The sequence below is a fragment of the Micropterus salmoides genome, unplaced genomic scaffold (assembly GCF_014851395.1).
Source record: "Micropterus salmoides isolate LMB-PRFRI ecotype aquatic unplaced genomic scaffold, ASM1485139v1 Ms_hic_scaffold_10, whole genome shotgun sequence".
Classification (NCBI taxonomy): domain Eukaryota; kingdom Metazoa; phylum Chordata; class Actinopteri; order Centrarchiformes; family Centrarchidae; genus Micropterus; species Micropterus salmoides.
Window position 1 is genome coordinate 8,826,551 of NW_024040041.1, and position 17,875 is coordinate 8,844,425.

The 17,875-nt window shown below is 42.7% G+C and overlaps 2 protein-coding genes across 5 annotated transcripts in view; both read right to left on the reverse strand.

The window, feature by feature from the left end:
* Window positions 1-1,095: 1,095 nt before the first annotated feature.
* On the reverse strand, window positions 1,096-3,376 carry LOC119883952 (serotonin N-acetyltransferase-like). The gene is made up of 3 exons (XM_038694442.1): window positions 2,679-3,376; window positions 2,188-2,342; window positions 1,096-2,090 (listed from the first exon to the last, which is right to left on the reverse strand). Exons 1-3 carry the CDS (start codon window positions 2,833-2,835, stop codon window positions 1,722-1,724), a joined length of 681 nt encoding a protein of 226 aa, XP_038550370.1. The 5' UTR covers window positions 2,836-3,376; the 3' UTR covers window positions 1,096-1,721.
* Window positions 3,377-5,116: 1,740 nt separating this feature from the next.
* Window positions 5,117-17,875, reverse strand: part of LOC119883918 (myosin-10) — a 61,153-nt gene continuing 48,394 nt past the window's right edge. For 2 of the 4 annotated variants that reach the window (XM_038694417.1, XM_038694423.1), the window contains 23 exons: window positions 17,530-17,690; window positions 17,290-17,398; window positions 17,044-17,175; window positions 16,714-16,920; window positions 16,412-16,549; window positions 16,066-16,189; window positions 15,759-15,930; window positions 14,719-14,931; window positions 14,486-14,630; window positions 14,174-14,380; window positions 13,716-13,820; window positions 13,478-13,630; window positions 13,111-13,359; window positions 12,712-12,924; window positions 12,405-12,617; window positions 12,155-12,316; window positions 11,942-12,070; window positions 11,657-11,745; window positions 10,810-10,933; window positions 10,378-10,586; window positions 10,128-10,236; window positions 9,628-9,800; window positions 6,455-6,608 (listed from right to left, as the gene is read on the reverse strand). In XM_038694417.1, coding sequence (XP_038550345.1) covers window positions 6,455-6,608; window positions 9,628-9,800; window positions 10,128-10,236; window positions 10,378-10,586; window positions 10,810-10,933; window positions 11,657-11,745; window positions 11,942-12,070; window positions 12,155-12,316; window positions 12,405-12,617; window positions 12,712-12,924; window positions 13,111-13,359; window positions 13,478-13,630; window positions 13,716-13,820; window positions 14,174-14,380; window positions 14,486-14,630; window positions 14,719-14,931; window positions 15,759-15,930; window positions 16,066-16,189; window positions 16,412-16,549; window positions 16,714-16,920; window positions 17,044-17,175; window positions 17,290-17,398; window positions 17,530-17,690 — 3,690 coding nt within the window. Of the gene's footprint in view, window positions 6,609-9,623; window positions 9,801-10,127; window positions 10,237-10,377; window positions 10,587-10,809; window positions 10,934-11,656; window positions 11,746-11,941; window positions 12,071-12,154; window positions 12,317-12,404; window positions 12,618-12,711; window positions 12,925-13,110; window positions 13,360-13,477; window positions 13,631-13,715; window positions 13,821-14,173; window positions 14,381-14,485; window positions 14,631-14,718; window positions 14,932-15,758; window positions 15,931-16,065; window positions 16,190-16,411; window positions 16,550-16,713; window positions 16,921-17,043; window positions 17,176-17,289; window positions 17,399-17,529; window positions 17,691-17,875 lie in introns of those variants that run through there. The other 2 variants (XM_038694419.1, XM_038694430.1) reach the window with 2 other exon arrangements.

The window sequence follows — 17,875 nt, forward strand, 5'->3', positions numbered from 1 at the left end:
CTGTGTTTTCTGAGGTCCAAGGTCAACGCAGTCGTCTACCAGGAAGTTTTAGAGCATGTCGTGCTTCCTGCTGCTGACCAACTTTATGGAGATGCAGATTTCATTTTCCAACAGGACTTGGCACCTGCACACAGTGCCAAAGCTACCAGTACCTGGTTTAAGGACCATGGGATCCCTGTTCTTAATTGGCCAGCAAACTCGCCTGACCATAACCCTATAGAAAATCTATGGGGTATGGTAAAGAGGAAGATGCGATACGCCAGACCCAACAATGCAGAAGAGCTGAAGGCAACTATCAGAGCAACCTGGGCTCTCATAACGCCTGAGCAGTGCCACAGACTGATCGACTCCATGCCACGCCGCATTGCTGCAGTAATTCAGGTAAAAGGAGCCCTAGGAGTGCTGTACATGCTCATACTTTTCATGTTCATACTTTTCTGTTGGCCAACACTTCTAAAAATCCTTTTTTTGTATTGGTCTTAAGTAATATTCTAATTTTCAGAGATACTAAATTTGGGATTTTTTTTGACTGGAATTACTGAAATAAATCAACTTTTTAATGATATTCTAATTATATGACCAGCACCTGTACTGTGCTGTGTCAAAAGCTTCTTGCTTTTGGCCCTTGGTACCCATGGTATATATTAGCTGTTGGTAAAATTATATACTACAGTATTTGCATCAAACATTTTTCCCTAACTCTGCTCACTGTGTGCTAATTTTTGAGGTGATTACTAAGTGCCGAGTTTGTCCTTCAGAGGGGAGGGAGCTGCTCACCCTGGCACGTTAGTGGATTAGATATGAGTCTGTGACTGTGTCATGGATTTAAGCTCTGTTCACAGGCATAAGGCTTCCCACTGGCTGACCTGAGTCTCACAAGGTTCAGTTATTAGATAGTTACAGTTGAAGATAAAGATAAAGACAGTGACATTATACTACAGGGAGGCTAGGAACCTCTCATTATGTATAAAAGCGATACTGATGCATTCAAGACATCAACTTGTCAATCAGTACAAGACTTTGTGTCAGCTTGTGATAAAAAAAATTTGAAAACATAACCTTTTCATCTTAAAAAACAATATAAAACATTTTATTGAAATTGTGATACTTGAACAGACACAAACATGAAACAACACATCACAATACAACGACTAGCTTCACAAACTTCCATCTAAACAAAATCTACAGTAGGTGTACAGGTTTAAGTAAGGTCATTGGATCTGCTGACAAACCGATGAGTGGATCCCCTTCTAAATCCACCGACGTTTTCAACAGCTAAAGCCCCCTAATAGAGCTGGAGGTGCTGCGTTTGAGCTGCTAAAGCCTGGTGACTGACGTCAATTCGTAGTTGTGGGAAGCCCAAGAAAGGTGCTACGCAGGCAACATCTTACTGTTCAGCCACAAATCCAAATGCAACACGGCATCTTTACAGTTCAACACACTAATCTACTCCTCTCACAGGTGAGTGATAAACACAGGATAGTGCCTCATAATGTGAACTTGATTACATATAATACATCACATAACAGTTTAGTACATTCAAGATAAATACAAGATAAATTGAAGAGCTTCAGCGTGAGATTAGAACAAAAATGCCATGTCATCTGCAGCCACTGAAATCTGAAACCCTGACATGTCCTACAAAGACCTACAACACTGATTTTAAGTTAAAGACAACCTGTGCAGATATCTCATCTCAGGGACAAAAACGAATCACCATGTCATACGTCAACGTGTTCATCAGTCTTTGCCAGTGGCAGAGTCAAGGGATGCTGAGGGAAACGGATTGCTTCACTGTTGCGCCGCATGTACGCGTGGCCGCTAATGGGGTACCACATCTCTGTGAAGGTCAGGTTGGCCACGGTGATGCTACAGCGCCCCAGCACCTTGAAGCCTGACTTGCGGTAGAAGGGAATGAGGACGTCTTCGCACATCAGCACTGCTCGGCGCACGTTGGGCAGGCAGCGCAGATACTGCAGGTAGCGCCACATCAGTATGGGACCTTTGCCCTGCTGTCTGAAGGTGCGATGGACAGCGAGGATGTGGATGTGGACAGTGGAGCCGCAGGGCTTGTGGAGAGTCAGTGCGTCCTGGAGCAAAGAGTTAGAGATCATAAATTCTGACCTCATTCATACATGTATACATATACTTGTAAATCATATTTTGGAAAGATGCATGATGTCTTACTGTAGTGAGTCTGTCCTGGTCCCAGAGAGAGCCGATGATGAAAGCCACCAGCCGGCCCTCCTCAAACCAGCCCATGGACAGTTCTGGGCACAGTGTGAGGAAGTGACGCACCTCATCCAGGTGGAGGGGACACTCACCTGACACAGAGATAAATGCTGAGAGAGAGAGAGAGAGGGAGAGAGGAAGATAGAGATAGAGAGAGAGAGAGAGAATGAGAATAGCCGTGTGCAAAATCGCTTGGCACTACTTTTACGCACACTAAAGGCGGTGCTAATTGCCCAATAAACAAAACAAAACAAAAAAGTTTAAACTTTTAAATAAACTTTAAAACAGTCTCTTTAAAAGCTAAATTAAATAATGTCCGACCAGTGGCTAAATTTAAAACAAAAAGGGAATTAGATCTGTCGATGCCATGGTTTTACGCAAAGCCATCCAGCCATGTAATGCTTCTTTTAATAATAAAAAAAAACAACTGCTTAGGGACCACTTACCTTCTCGTTCGATTTCAAAGACGCTTATGGCATCTTGCGTGTTGAGCGGTCGGACTTCGCTTGCGGGAAGCGTGTGTCTCCTTTGGATACCGGGCGAAACAGAGGGTGTTGGCTGCATTGGTTTGATGAAAGGCTGCGCGCCAACAACGGACATCATACGATTTCACTCTCTGTTCACCTCGAACGCGTCTCTCGTCTCCTTCTCTGCCCCTCAGCAGGATCACCTCTGTCAGGTCCTGCGAGGACAACAGGATGGTTTGTGCCCGTATTTATGGGACAGCTTTGCCGGCTGTGATTCACCAGCTAATTTGCATTTGAATATTTGATGTCAATGAATGAATGAAGGTCACAACTGTGTAGGGCAATTTACCGAACCCTACAATTAACTGTGTCCATTGCGGCAGTTTGTTTTTTGTCTGTTAAACGAGCTGGCAGATAATAACAAATGCTTTTCTGTGAACCACCACCTCCGGCCTATTTATAGCAGGTTCCCGACGCGTGTTCACAGGGAGGCACAGCAGCAGTTGTGTGTGCCACTAAAAAGTTCATTGTTAAACCACATTTCAACAAATAATGTAGTAGGCTACATATACAACGTGCCCCTGTGTATTAACTACTCATCCTTACTTTCCAACGCAATTAAATAAAACAATTAAAGCACACAAGTTAATCCTGAAAACAAACGCCACCGAGCCGCCTTTTGATGGCACCTTCCCCTTCACAGCAGCGAGGCTACGGTCACACTTACCTAAGGTTTGTTGGTGAGGTTTTGTGGACTGGCCAGCTGTCCTTCTTAGCCTCTGTGTCACCACCACACACGTCTCTCTTCATTATGAAGTGATTATTACTATGAGTCACATGATGAAGGATTACAGAAGTTGTTTCCACAACTCGGCGCATTACCGACACTTCGTCTCCTGTCTGACACACAGCGCGTATAGCGCGTTTAATTAGCTGCGTGTTTTGGACAAAACAACCAGTAGGCCTAATCATATTACAAATAAAACCGGTCTTTGATTCAGTTCTTTTGACTCTCTGGCCCAGATTGGTCCAGCTGCTTTGTCTTCAGTTGGTGTTATGATCTTAGAATTAGAAACAATCACATGCTTTTGATATTAAACAGGCCACTGAGATCCTTTAATTAAGTGAAAGTACCAATACAAAAATGTAAAAACACGCGATTCCTATTAAACGTCCTTGATTTAAAAGTGTGTACCCTTTGACAAGTACAGAAGTATTATCAGAAAAAAAAATACTAAAAGTATCAATAATAAAATTAGCCTACTTGTTCTGCAGGAGAAATGGCCCAGAGACTGGTCTCAAATTGTTCTTATTGGTGGAAGTGGAGCTATTTTATTTTTTTACTAATTTGTACAAAGTTTAGGGTTCACCAACTTGTGTCACTAGATGAATCTGAGGAGTCCTGAGAGGATTAATAGGGGAGGAAGCGAAGAAGAAAAATCAAAGTCCTGCTACAGGAACATGTTCTCAATTTTTTTTTACTTGTCTTTGACTTTGCTGTTTGGTGAAACGTTAGTTACCTTTACCTCTTTGTTTCTCACACAGTTATTTAAATTAAACCACCTGTGAAGTCTAAAGACAATATGTCTCTTCCTAACAGCTCACATTGGAAATGTAAGGAGGGGCCCCATTCTGATGCTGCTATTTGTCACATGCCAAAAATGTTGGGAACCACAGGTTTAATCTATATAATATTATCTAATATAATATATAGATTTATATAATAATATTTTGGTTTATTATATACAAGTAATTGCAATTTATACATTTACATGTTTTATAATTTAAAATCTTAAGAGTAACTACAGCTGTTAAATAAATATTATGAAATAAAAACTCCAATATTTTAAGTATGTAGCTGAAAATTATTTGTACTTTAGTAACAGTACTTTAGTAAAGTACTTGGTTACTTTCCACCACTGCTGTCCATAATATGAATTTAGTTCAGTGGAATTTTTGGCTGTGCATTTTATTTAGCCCCTTTCACATGCAAACTGAGCAAATAGTCAAACTGCTCTGCCAGCACTGTGGCATAAATATCTGACCTATCTGCTCCTGAACAGGGTGACATCTGGAGAAGCAGGCGGAAGAAGCAGCAGAAGGAGCAACCTGAGAATGGAAGAAGCATTTCCTGAAGCAGTGGGGTGCTGGTGGCTCGCAGAGACACACCATAAAGGCTCAGTGTCTCCAGTTGGATTCTTCTATCTCCCCAGTCTTTGGTGAAGTGTCCAAAATATTGTTTTAACTGTAAGAAAATGCGTGTGATGCTGATTGGCATTTTTTTCTGCCAAAGTTTTAAAATGGACAACATTACTAATGTGATGGCTGTTAACTCAGAAAATATGCATCATTATGGACCAGTGCACAACTGACCACTGTGCAATCCTCAGCCTTTGTATAAATACAATGTGAGTGAATTGGGCTCCATAGACTTTAATGTATTATATAGCTCCTAATAAGTCATCAACTGTACATGTCAGGGTAATGAGCATAGGTACAGTTGATCAATGTGCAATACTGAGCATTTTGACATATGAATGGAGTATGTACTGTTTACAATAGCAGAGATATAAATACAATTGATGTCTATTGGATTGTTTTTAAATTGTAATGACTCAAAAAGTATAAAAGTTATCAATAAGAAAGGTCATAGCACCCATCTACAAAGAATCCCCGCACGGTTCAACATATCAGTCATTGTGGTAACATAAAAGTTGTAGGAGGACATACAAATCAAAGAAAATCAGCTTCCCACTAATATCTCATTACATAATGCAAATCTATGAATATTCTATGAAAATACCTTTCTGAAATCAGGCATGGTTCAATATATGAACAGCATGTGTGGCATGAATGTTTTTTTTTTTTTTGAGTACTGAGTGAGCGAAAAAAGGCACAGAATAAGTAAGCAGAAGCACATGCGTGATTGCTGCTTTCAGCGCTCACACCAAATAATTACAAGTCAACACTGACCTACTGTCAAACATGTGAGAAACCAGTGCTCATAAAAGAGCAACGTTTTGTAGCACAGAGGCGAGAAGGCAGCTTACAGTCACATCTCTATATTTATATGCAAGCAAACAATCCTAGCAGAGGACTGGTAAAATATGATTTAGTTACAGTTCAACTAATATAACTAAACTAGTTCATAGGATGGACATGTTGTATATTGTAGACTGATGGAAAAATAAAGTGGGAAGGTTGTTTACTTTCATCACAATTTGTTCCTTTCAAATATTGCAATGCCATTATTTTAGCATTTGGAAGCATTTGAATACTGGTCCAACAGAGGATAATTGTCATCCAGACACATTTTAACTCACTGAATTATGAGCAGAACTCAAGTCAGAAGCTCAAAGTATTTCTAACGGATTAGGGGGGCATTTTCACAAAATATGCACATATGCAGTTTAAGAAAAGCTTATCTCCCATTCAGGTTACTGAAGTAGTGCTCAACGCATGATGGAAGTTGGTATTATACAGCCCTGAAGCTCAACAAGGAGGGGTAAGGCAGAGTAGTGCTTCCTGGGGTGGGAAAGAGAGCGTTGGTCTAACTGCTGGTATCTGCTAAGGTTTAGGGTTCAGACGTAAGATCGGGAATCTGGGCTTTTCCTGTTTAGATCATGGTGCGTGTTTGGAGAGAGTAGATTTGTCCAGACATGGTGCCGGAGGTATTCAAGGCCTAAGTATCTCTGTTGGGGCTGAGAGGTGATACATAGATGGGAGAGCAATAGTTAAGGTTTATTTTTCCTCTTCTACTCCGGCTGGGGCATCGGTGTCTCGTTGGCATTGTTGTCGGTGATCTTGTTTTCCGGCTCGTCGTCGGACAGGAGGTCCAAGGAAGTTCCCTCCACCTGAAGCTGACGTCTGCCTGAGCGACCAGAGGAGAAGCTGATTGGGCCGCCGCGCCTGCAGGAGGAAGGGGAGTGGTGATAAAATGAAGGTATTCAAAGGTAAAATGCTGCTGCTCAGGTCTCTAACAAACTAAGTATTAACAAATTACTCATATAAAATCTCATGTAACAAACAATTTATGGAGTAGTGATGTCAGGTAATCAGCCACAGGTCACCACATCATTGTCAATTAGCGTTGTGTAAATGTAAATGTGTAAATAATGTCGGCTGACCGCTCATTCGTTGTATACTAGGCGGCATTTTTGGCCACCTGTCTTACTTTCTAACAGAAAATAATAAACAACAAAAACCAGCAAAGGACAGAACATATAAACCAGGTTTACGTATAAAGGACACTTTTTTATGTACTCAATGCTTGTATTATTTCCCCCCCATATGATTCCCTACTGAATTAATGAAATGTGACTATTGTTTTTTCCATGTTAAATAACAACACATTATCTTTAATACTGTAACATACCTTAAATATGCAAATGGTTGGATTAAATTTCAGTTTCACACCCAAAACCAATGTTCTTTATTGGACCAAATCTTTTGAATTTTGCTACAATCCCACACCGCATGGAACAATGAATCTGCAACGCCACATTTAAAAATATATTTTATTTTATTTATTAACTGTCTCTCTTCTGTATATAATTTTATATTGGCTTAAACACAAATGTTCATTGGCAGTAATAATAATAGGCAATATCTCTCATTAAATGTTCCCTCCATTTTAAATTAATATAATTTATTCTAGATTGCAACAACAAAGCGTCTATAGAGTAGGATTTCTGCAGGATTCTGTGAACCATACCTCTTTATTTATTTATTATTTTTTAACTTATTTATGAGTTAAACTGAATTTCCTCTAAAATGCTCTGCTGTCCAAATGAATGTAAATCAAAGGTTTAGAATAAACGTGATAAAGTTGCATGTACCTGGAAAAACTCATTAAACAAACCAGATGTGTTTTGCAGGTCGGTAAATAACTTTTCAGTTTCTTACTGATAATCTAATTAATTCTTTTTCTGAGAAGGAAATTATCAGTCCTCTAGTGTTTTCCTTAAAAGCATCCCAGATTATTTTGGGTTTGAGTGATTTCAGATGTGGCTAATTTGGGATACGTAATTCTTTAAAGGCTAGAATTACACTGCTCAAAAAAATAAAGGGAACACTTAAACAACACACTGTAACTCCAAGCCAATCACACTCCTGTGAAATCAAATTGTCCACTTAGGAAGCAACACTGATTCACAATCAATTTCACATGCTGTTGTGCAAATGGAATAGACAACAGGTGGAAATTATAGGCAATTAGCAAGACACCCCCAGTAAAGGAGTGGTTCTGCAGGTGGTGACCACAGACCACTTCTCAGTTCCTATGCTTCCTGGCTGATGTGTTGGTCACTTTTGAATGCTGGCGGTGCTTTCACTCTAGTGGTAGCATGAGACGGAGTCTACAACCCACACAAGTGGCTCAGGTAGTGCAGCTCATCCAGGATGGCACATCAATGCGAGCTGTGGCAAGAAGGTTTGCTGTGTCTGTCAGCGTAGTGTCCAGAGCATGGAGGCGCTACCAGGAGACAGGCCAGTACATCAGGAGACGTGGAGGAGGCCGTAGGAGGACAACAACCCAGCAGCAGGACCGCTACCTCCGCCTTTGTGCAAGGAGGAGCAGGAGGAGCACTGCCACTGCAAAATGACCTCCAGCAGGCCACAAATGTGCATGTGTCTGCTCAAACGGTCAGAAACAGACTCCATGAGGGTGGTATGAGCTCCCGACATCCACAGGTGGGGGTTGTGTTTACAGCCCAACACCGTGCAGGACGTTTGGCATTTGCCAGAGAACACCAAGATTGGCAAATTTGCCACTGGTGCCCTGTGCTCTTCACAGATGAAAGCAGGTTCACATTGAGCACATGTGACAGAGTCTGGAGACACTGTGGAGAACGCTCTGCTTCCTACAACATCCTCCAGCATGACCGGTTTGGCGGTGGGTCAGTAATGGTGTAGGGCGGCATTTCTTTGGGGGGCTGCACAGCCCTCCATGTGCTCACCAGAGGTAGCCTGACTGCCATTAGGTACCGAGATGAGATCCTCAGACCCCTTATGAGACTACATGCTGGTGCGGTTGGCCCTGGGTTCCTCCTAATGCAACACAATGCTAGACCTCATGTGGCTGGAGTGTGTCAGCAGTTCCTGGAAGAGGAAGGCATTGATGCTATGGACTGGCCCGCCCGTTCCCCAGACCTGAATCCAATCTGCTCATCTGGGACATCATGTCTCGCTCCATCCACCAACGCCATGCTTTAGTCCAGGTCTGGGAGGAGATCCCTCAGGAGACCATCCGCCACCTCATCAGGAGCCCAGGCGTTGTAGGGAGGTCAAACAGGCACGTGGAGGCCACACACACTACTGAGCCTCATTTTGACTTGTTTTAAGGGCATGACATCAAAGCTGGATCGGCCTGTAGTGTGATTTTCCACTTTGATTTTGAGTGTGAATTTGATTTCCATTGATCATTTTTGTGTGATTGTGTTGTCAGCACATTCAACTATGTAAAGAAAGGAGTATTTAATGAGATTATTTCATTCATTCAGATCTAGGATGTGTTATTTTAGTGTTCCCTTTATTTTTTTGAGCAGTGTACATGAGGTCATCAAACTTCGATGCAGCATAACTAATGAGAGGGTCAGAGAGATGCCAATCAAACACAGTCTTGACACAAAAAGGCTAATGAAAGTGAAAACACCTGTCTGAGAGGTGTATATAACTGTGGTTGCTGCCTATTTAACAGCTGCTGTAAGCGACAGACTATGTCAATTCGGTGCTTTTCCCAGTGTTAGCCTTTAGGTTACCTACATAGCTTTTTTGCCATTATATGATATACTGAAATACCTCAGCACCAAAATGTTAAGGAAATAGGCATAAATAAAGAATGCTTTCTTTGGTCATAATCACAAACATCATAAAATAAAACAAAATGCTAAATTGTTAACGGCAGATAGCAGATGATGTCTTCTTCTACCTGAGGCGGTTCTTGAGTGTGTGAACCTCGCGGCTCAGACCCTCGCTGGCCTCGGTGGCGTCATCCAGCTCTCGCTGCAATTTTCGGCGGGATGCGTTGGCCCTTGTGGCCTCCTCTTCCGCTTCCTCCAGCTGACGCTTCAGCTGCTTCATACGAGAGTTACCCTTTTCAACCTACACACACACACACACACACACACACGCACACGCAAAGGAAAAAAAAATATCGCAAAACAGTGCGAGATGTTCAAAAGCCAGCATTTTGGGACAGCAGGGTTGGTTTCTGATCTGGATTGTAGAATAGTGAAGTAGGTTTGTGTAAGATATAATAATGGACACCTATTATTAGAGCTTAAATGTCCAAGTGGGTAAGTGAGAGAGAAGGACGACCAGAGAGCCGCTGACAAAGCTCAAAACACTGTGACTGATCTCCTTTAACACCAGCGTGGGGCTGAACAGTTCCAATCACAGCAGCGTTAAAGTCAACAGTGTCGGACATACCTGTTCTTTAAACTGGTCGGCATGGCGACGCTCATCCTCCACTTGCATGCAGATTTCTTTCAGCTTCTTCTCGGTCCTTCTCACAATCTTGTTGGCTGCTGCTCGCTCCCTTCAGTGGAGAACAAGTGAAGTTTAGACAAGCAAAGTAAGATTTAAAGTCACGGGTAAACCCATAACTCAATTTTGATCTCATTTTTTAGCATAGATTCAGTTGTTGAACTGAAAAGAGTAGAGGGCATTGAATTCTCACTTGGCCTCCTGCTCCAGCTGTTCCTCCAGCTGTGCAATCTTGGCCTCCAGGGCAGTGATGGAGGCCTTGAACCGGCTCTTCACAGAACCCTCCAACTCGCCCAGCTTGGCCCGCAGCTCCTTGTTTTGACGTTCCAATTGCTGGCGAGCATTTTCGCTCTTCTGGGCCGTGCTGCGCTCCGCACTCAACTCTGTAGTCAGGGTGTCCACCTGCGTGCCGGACAGAGGGGAGGGGGTAGTGTGAAAAGGGAATCGTGCAAGGTGGGGTTAAGATTTTGAAATCCTATTAATATGTGCGACATTCATTTAATTTATAATTTTGCACAGGCTAATTAATATTTCTTATAAATCTTTAGATGTAATGTTAATCTGATGAAAATAGGGATGATCATTAAATTTGCTCTCACAGCACTGTTCCAATATCACACCACACCTGCATATTTGTCTTTCTGAAGCGGTCGTTGAGCAGCTCCATGTTACCCTGCTCCTCTTCCAGCTCCTCCTCTAGTTGGGCAATGCGAGCCTCCAGCCTTCTCTTCTCATCCATCAGTGCAGATCTGACACACAAAGGTCAAAGTCAGGATGCCATACACTACGTTCACCACCTCTCTCTCGATAAAGAGGACCAAACACATACTTTATGCACCAGCTAAAAGTCCACAAACATGCATTGAATGTTAACTGCAAAGGGGCTCTTCGCTTCACTGCAGGTGGGAGTTTCCAAATACAATCTCCCCTTGGAAGAAAGTTTTTGATTTGGTTAGTCAAGTTATTTGTAAAAAAGTTAAAACCCAAACTACTTCTACTTCCAAACGATTATTCTGAGTCGTTGGTGACCTCAAGTAAAAGTTCTTTAAAGGTTCAGTGTGTTGGTTTTAGTGGCATCTAGTGGCTCTTGTGCTAAATAATATGTTATAAAAATGTGGTCCTCCATTTGTCCACATACTAGCCAGATGACTACTAATACTACTAACGTTACTTCTTCTTCTTTTTCTTATCTTGTGTTTAGTTTTTACCACTGTTATTGTTATTATTATGGCTTTTTTTCTATTTTCTGTACCTGAATTATCTCAATGACCAAAAACGGTAACAATAAATGTTTAAAAAAGCCTGCCTGGAAAGCAAATAGCTGTGGATTCCTTGAAAAAATAGTCCAAGAAAGGTCAGTACAAGAGATGTGTCCTGACATAAAAATCCCCATTTGTCTGCAGGTTACAAGACAATATAAACAAGGAGATGCATGACGGATACTGTGTTTTGTCAAGTGGGTAACTACTTACTTTCCAGAGGTGCTGTTTGAGATTTCATCTTGCAGCTCATCCCGTTCCTGCTCTGCGTGGCGCCGGCCCCGCTCAGATGCTGCCAGGTCCTGCAGAGAACGGTCAAAGGTGAAACACAGGTTGTCATCGTCATCAATGTCGAGAGGGACCGTTCAATGCTTTATCATGAGTACACAGTAAATACAAAAACCCACCAACCTGCCAACCCTAACTGTGCGCACTGCCTACCATGTAACACAGCCAACATCACAAAATGGAAACCAGCACCACCCCACTGTCCTGTACCTCGTGTAGCTGGACAATCTCAGCCTCCAGGCTCTTGAGTTTCTTCTCATTTTCCTTGGATAAAGCGAAAATATCATCTCTAGAAGCTCGCGCGTCTTCCAACTCCCGCTGGTAGTCCTTCATTTGGGCCTGAAGGAGAACAGATTTTGCTGTGAATGGCTGCTTACTGTTGTACTGAAATGACTGATTCAAACATTAGTATCAAATCCGTACCTGTAACTTGCGCAGCTGTTTGATGGCTTCGTCTCGAGCCTTGTTAGCTCCTTCTATGTGACCCTCTATATCCTTCAGATCCATCTCCAGCTTCTTTTTAGCAGCTACAGCCAAACCTCTCTGCTTCCTCTCATCCTCCAACTCTGCCTCCATCTCTCGCACCTGGGGGGGGGGGGGGACAAGTCGTTAGCGGGGTGGGATTTAACTGCTGTTAAACTGCTGTTATGTAATGTTGTGTGCTATTCTGCACCTGCTTCACCAGAGCTCTCTTCTTCTCATCGTTCTGGTCGTCCCGGCCCTGAAGGTCTCTCTCATACTGGGCCTTCATGGCCTGCATGTTGACCTCCAGGCGCAGCTTGGCGTCCTCTGTGGCCTGCAGCTCGTCCTCCAGCTCCTCCAGCTGAGTCTTCATCTCCTCCAGCTGCTGCTCCAGAGTGCGCTTGGACTTCTCCAGCTCATGGACCTGACAGAGGAGGAGATAAACACAGGATGATTGGTGAGACTACTGCTCAATAATCTGAGCAAATCGCATGTGCTTTATTGATCCTAACACTCACGTTCTTGCCCACGTCATCCTTGGAGCTCATCAGATCTTCCATTTCAGCACGAAGCTGCTTGTTTATCCTCTCCAGCTCCTCTTTGGCCTCCAGCGCCTCGTCCAAAGCTCTGGTCATAGAGAGAGCTTTGGTCTCCTTCTCCCTGGCCTCAGCTTCGGCACGGTCTCGCTCTTCAGCGTAACGGGCCGAGATGCTCTTCTCCTCAGCCAACATCTAGAAAGGAGGAGGATTCAGCATTTAATAAAAATTATATTTGTAATTTGTAAGAATGGTATTGCAGTGATTGACAAAATAAATATCTAAACTGTAAAACCAAAGCATAACAATCTAAGAGTTTCAAACTCACTCCATCCAAAGGTGTTTTCCAGAAGAAATATGCCCAATAACGTGCGTTCTCACCTGGTCAAACTTCTTCTGTTTCTTCTCCAGGTTGGAGACGATCTGTCTCTGGTGATCCAAGTCAACTGTCAGATCATCCAGCTCCTGCTGCAGACGAGTCTTTGTCTTCTCCATCTTTTCAAAGCCGATGGTCTTCTCTTCCAGACGCTGGCTGGCCAGTTCCAGGTCCTTCTGCAGCTTCTTCTTTGTCTCCTCCAGACCCTCTATTGTTCCAACATCATCTTCTAGTTTCTTCTTGCTCTCTATCAGCTTCAAACAAAAAACAAACAAACAAAAAACAAAAACAAAATAAGCATAATTCAGAATAAAAAATCAACAAAAATTTTAACATTCAAATATTTAATTCACAAGAGAGCACAAGTCCTACCTGAGCTTGTAGGGCCAACATCTGTTTCTCGAGATTCTTTCGAGCCTCTTCATCCTCCTCCTGCTGCTCCTGCAGAGTGTTCTTCTCCTCCTCCAGCTGGCGTATGCGACTGCTGAGGTTTAGTTTCTGACGTGTCTCCTCCTGGAGCAGCTCCTAAAGGAAAATCAGTATGTGTCCAGTAAGTTTAATAGAAAGGATGCATTCACTGTGTGGATTGATGATTCATTCTGTATGCCACCTGTGTGTCTAGCAGCTGACTGTCTAGTCCAGCGATGTCTTTGGCCATCTTGATACCCTTCCTCTCTGAATCTTCCAGCAGGGAAGACACATTTTCCAACTCCGTCTGTATGGAGATGTACCAAGGTAACAACATGGTTGTCAATGTAAGTCAAATGTATATGTAAAACATTTTAAACATATGCAGTAATGGGGATTTGGTTTGCATTAAAGAAGACATTTTATTTTGGTTCTTTATTACAAGAACTGTTATATTGGCAGAAACAAATTACTGTATTTTCTGGGAATATTTTTTTAATGGTCATTATTGTTTTGTATTGTTTATTTTTACTCATACTTTCCAACCTAAAAATCCAGGAATTATCCCTATTTTGAGGAAAAACTAAATATTAATCCAACTAAAACCATTTTTGAAAAAACTGATTCCACTGTATTGAATCAAAAATCTCTGCCCCTCACCTGCAGTTTGTGTGTGCGTTCAGACAGTTCTCCCTTGGCCCGCTCTCCCTCAGTGACCCTGGCCATGGATTCCTGCAGCTGAGCCTCCAGTTTCTTCCTCTTGTGTTCAGACTCTGTCTTCGCCTGCTGCAGGATCTTGACCTCGCTGGCCAGCTCCTTGTTGGCAGTCTCCTGGCTCTGCTTGGTCTTCTCCAGGTTGGCCTTGAACTAGACATAATTAACAACAAACATTAGTGTGTAGTCAGAAGTTATGTCCCTTTCTTTTTGGTGGATTTGATAATCCTGTGAAATAAGATTGTGATTGTATGTTACCCTCTTGGCCTGTTCCAGCTGTTCAGACAGCTCTTCCAAGACAGTACTATGCCTCTGTCGCATCTCCTGGATCTGTGATTCGTGGTTTTTAGTCTCCTCCTCAATGGTCTTCTTCAGCTCTGCAACCTCCTGTTCACGCTTGGTCCTACAACAATAATATCACCGGCTAAACACCCCACTGTCTATGATCTAAATATAAAAATAAAGAAAAGTAAAATGCAGTACAGAAGTACCTAAGTTCCTGCTGGGCAGCGGTTGTATCAAGGGTGTCCTCCAGTTCAGTCTTAAGGGCTTCAAGCTCTTCACTCAGGTCCCTCTTTAGTTTCTCTGCCTTGTTCCTGGCCTGTTTCTCTGACTCAAGGTCCTCCTGCAGCTCAGACAGCTGGGCCTGCAGCTCCCTCACCTGCTTCAGAGCGTTGTTCTTATGGCTGACCTCGTCTTCACCCCTGTTAACCGTTGAGAACAATGACGAACACGCAACAAAAGTGTGGGCACAATATTGTGACTGTGCTGGTACGACTGTGCTGGTACGACTTTGGAAAACAAAACCAAGACCCTCGCTGCAGTTTTCCGCAAAATTAAGATGCACCTGAGTTATTTTATTATTTACTAAAAAACAATTTCATTCACTTTACACATGTCAGAAATATGAATTATGCTTAATAATGCTTATTTGCACTAATTATGTCCAAGTGCAAAATGGTGCTGAAAATCTTATTTATTATTATCTTTTAATTATATACTGCTTAAAAACATAAAGTGAACTGTTTGGTAAAGACTCCACTGGGAGGCAGCAGAGTCACTGTTTCATAAAGCAGTTGAAGCCTACAGTTTTGGACACTCTTAAAGTAGCCGTCTGCTGTAAAAGGCACTTATTAGCATGGTCTCACACTTACAAATACCACACAAATTACACGCACACCAGCAATAGTCACACATCGTAAACAAATTCCAGTGCAGTGAGAATCAGTGAATAAATGCAGGCAGCATGTAATAGGGGAGCACAACAAACATTAAAAGCTCAGAGGCTATTTTTTGGATGATAAGATCACTGCTGTACACTTTGGAGTGTAATCAGTTCAATAAAATGTGGCATATAAAACCCCAGGTGTGAATGTATCTTGTGTTTAGTGAGATGAGCGTTCTGAAAAGCTATGTTGCACTTAGATCAGACTGAAGCATAATCCCACTGACTCAATATTACAGCTCCAACATCCACATTTAGCTCAGTGCTGTTTCCATTCTCCTCTATGGTGATCCCAGTATCTATTACCTAGCCTGCATCATCTGCTGCTCCTCCTCCTTCTTGCTCAGCTGAACTTTCAGCTCCTCGATCTGGGCCTGTAGCTCGGATATCTGGTCCTGGAAGTCTGACGTCTCCCCATCCAGCTTCCTCTTCGCCTTCTCTAGCTCCTGACGAGTCTTCTCCTCCTTCTTCAGTCTCTCTAAATTAGAAAAGAAGAGGATCGGATGGTTTATTAAGAAATGTCTTTGCGTTGTAGATTCATTCTAAAACTTCGACAGATTAAGTATACCACTTTACTATTCTACACATTCTGTATTTCACTTTACTCCTTTACCCTCCAGGTCGGCCATCATCATCTCCTGCTTGTTCTTGACTTTGCTGAGGTTCTTGGCCTTTTCTTCCTCTTCAGCTAACATTGAGGTCATCTCATTGATTCTGTCCTCCAACAGCTTCTTTTCCTAAAGGAAAGAGATACAGGCAGGTTAGCGCACAGCTAGCTTCTCAACTCAGCATCGACATATTTTGGTGATCTACAACTTTATCTTATTATGCAGTGCAGTAAAGGAGAACTGCAAGACCCTCCATTTCTAAAACTAACCTTCACATTTTGACACAATGACTCTTTTCATTCATACCCAACTTAACTCGAATGTAGACCATCATAGCCTTCTCTAGCTCACCTTGTGGAACTTGGAGTTCTGGTCTTCTAGTAGCAAAATGTCCTCTTCATATTTCTTCATTTTGGCCTCAGCTGTCACTTTCTCCAGCTGAAGCTTCTGCCGGCCAGCCTCCTCCTCATCCAACTGTTCTTCCAGGTCCTACACACACAAGTATTTAGCCATAGCAACAAACACAATTAACATATTTGTGTTATTTAACTTTTTAAAATAGAAAGATTTTTTACATACATTTCCGAGGGTGCAAAATCTGTTTTTCGTTAACCAGTAATTTTGATAGTAATTCCACATCTCCTAGGACACACCTGGATATGGGTCTGCATCTTCTTCTTCTCGTTCTGCAGGCTCTGGGTCCTCTCCTCTTCTTCCTCCAGCCTGGACTCCAGGTCATGAAGGATCTCCTCCAGCTCTTGCTTTTTGGACGCCAGGCGAGCTCTCATCTCCTCAGCCTCTGCGAACAGCTCTGTCTCTGCCTGCAGCTGCTCTGCTAGGATATTCTTCTCCTCCATTAACTACACACAAATAACACAAAAACCTTCAATTGTTCAAATACAGATAAACAGATATGTATATACAGTATATATATATATAATATGGGACTAATGCCGCTGAGTATTGCTGTGTTTGTAACTGACCTGCTGGTGTTTCCTCTCCATTTCTACCAGCTCACCCTCCACCTTGGTCTGCTTCTCCTTCACCTTGACCAGCTCTTCATCTTTGGCCTGCATCTCTTCCTCCTGCCTGGTTACCTGCAGCAGAGGCTTAACCTGCAGGTACAGATGGACAGAAAAGCTTCACAGGTATGATCTCTACTCATAAATCTGACCAGTTACTAGGAGATGAGTACCATCCAGAGGCAAACACATGGTCCAGGCACACACCTTGGTAAAGAGTCTCCACCACTGCCAGTGACGCAGCTTCAGGTAGGCAGCGCAGTTTCTCTGGAGAACCTTCAGAGCACTGAGCTGCTGCTGCTTCTTAGCAAAGGCTCTGAAGCATTACAGCAAGAGAACAAAGACTCAGTGAAACAAAAGAAAACTCTACTTTCTTGTGATCAAATATATAGAAATGTCTGCGTAGTGGATCTCGAACGCAGACAGCAGCGGTAGAGCAGCCCTTACTTGCGTGCCAGATATCCCCGACAGACGGCCTGGAAGTAAATGATGATGTCAGTGATCTTCAGGTCCCTCTCTTCCTCCAAGTGGGCCAGAACACCGGCCCTGAAGAAGATCTTACTTTGGCCGATACGAAACAGATTGCCGTCCAGCTCCAGAGCTTGAATCTGCCAAAGACAGGAAAAGATGTTGAAAGGGCAAAGGGCAACTGGAGGTAACCGAAGGAAAAAACTCCTTAGCTCTTACTTTTGTTCATCTTCTTAATTCTTTATTTAGACTGTCTCAAATGAATAACTTTTTGATTATGTCATGCAATTGTCTTATCATTTTATCTTGAATACAAGACCCTTGT

Bases quoted from the DNA above. Each gene is read 5' to 3' on its own strand.
- LOC119883952 (XM_038694442.1), bottom strand. From the start codon at position 2,835: ATGATGTCCGTTGTTGGCGCGCAGCCTTTCATCAAACCAATGCAGCCA. The intron at 2,343-2,678 runs GTAAGTGGTCCC...TCTCTCTCTCAG, and splicing joins CTTTGAAATCGAACGAGAAG to CATTTATCTCTGTGTCAGGT. The intron at 2,091-2,187 runs GTAAGACATCAT...TCTTTGCTCCAG, and splicing joins ACCAGGACAGACTCACTACA to GACGCACTGACTCTCCACAA.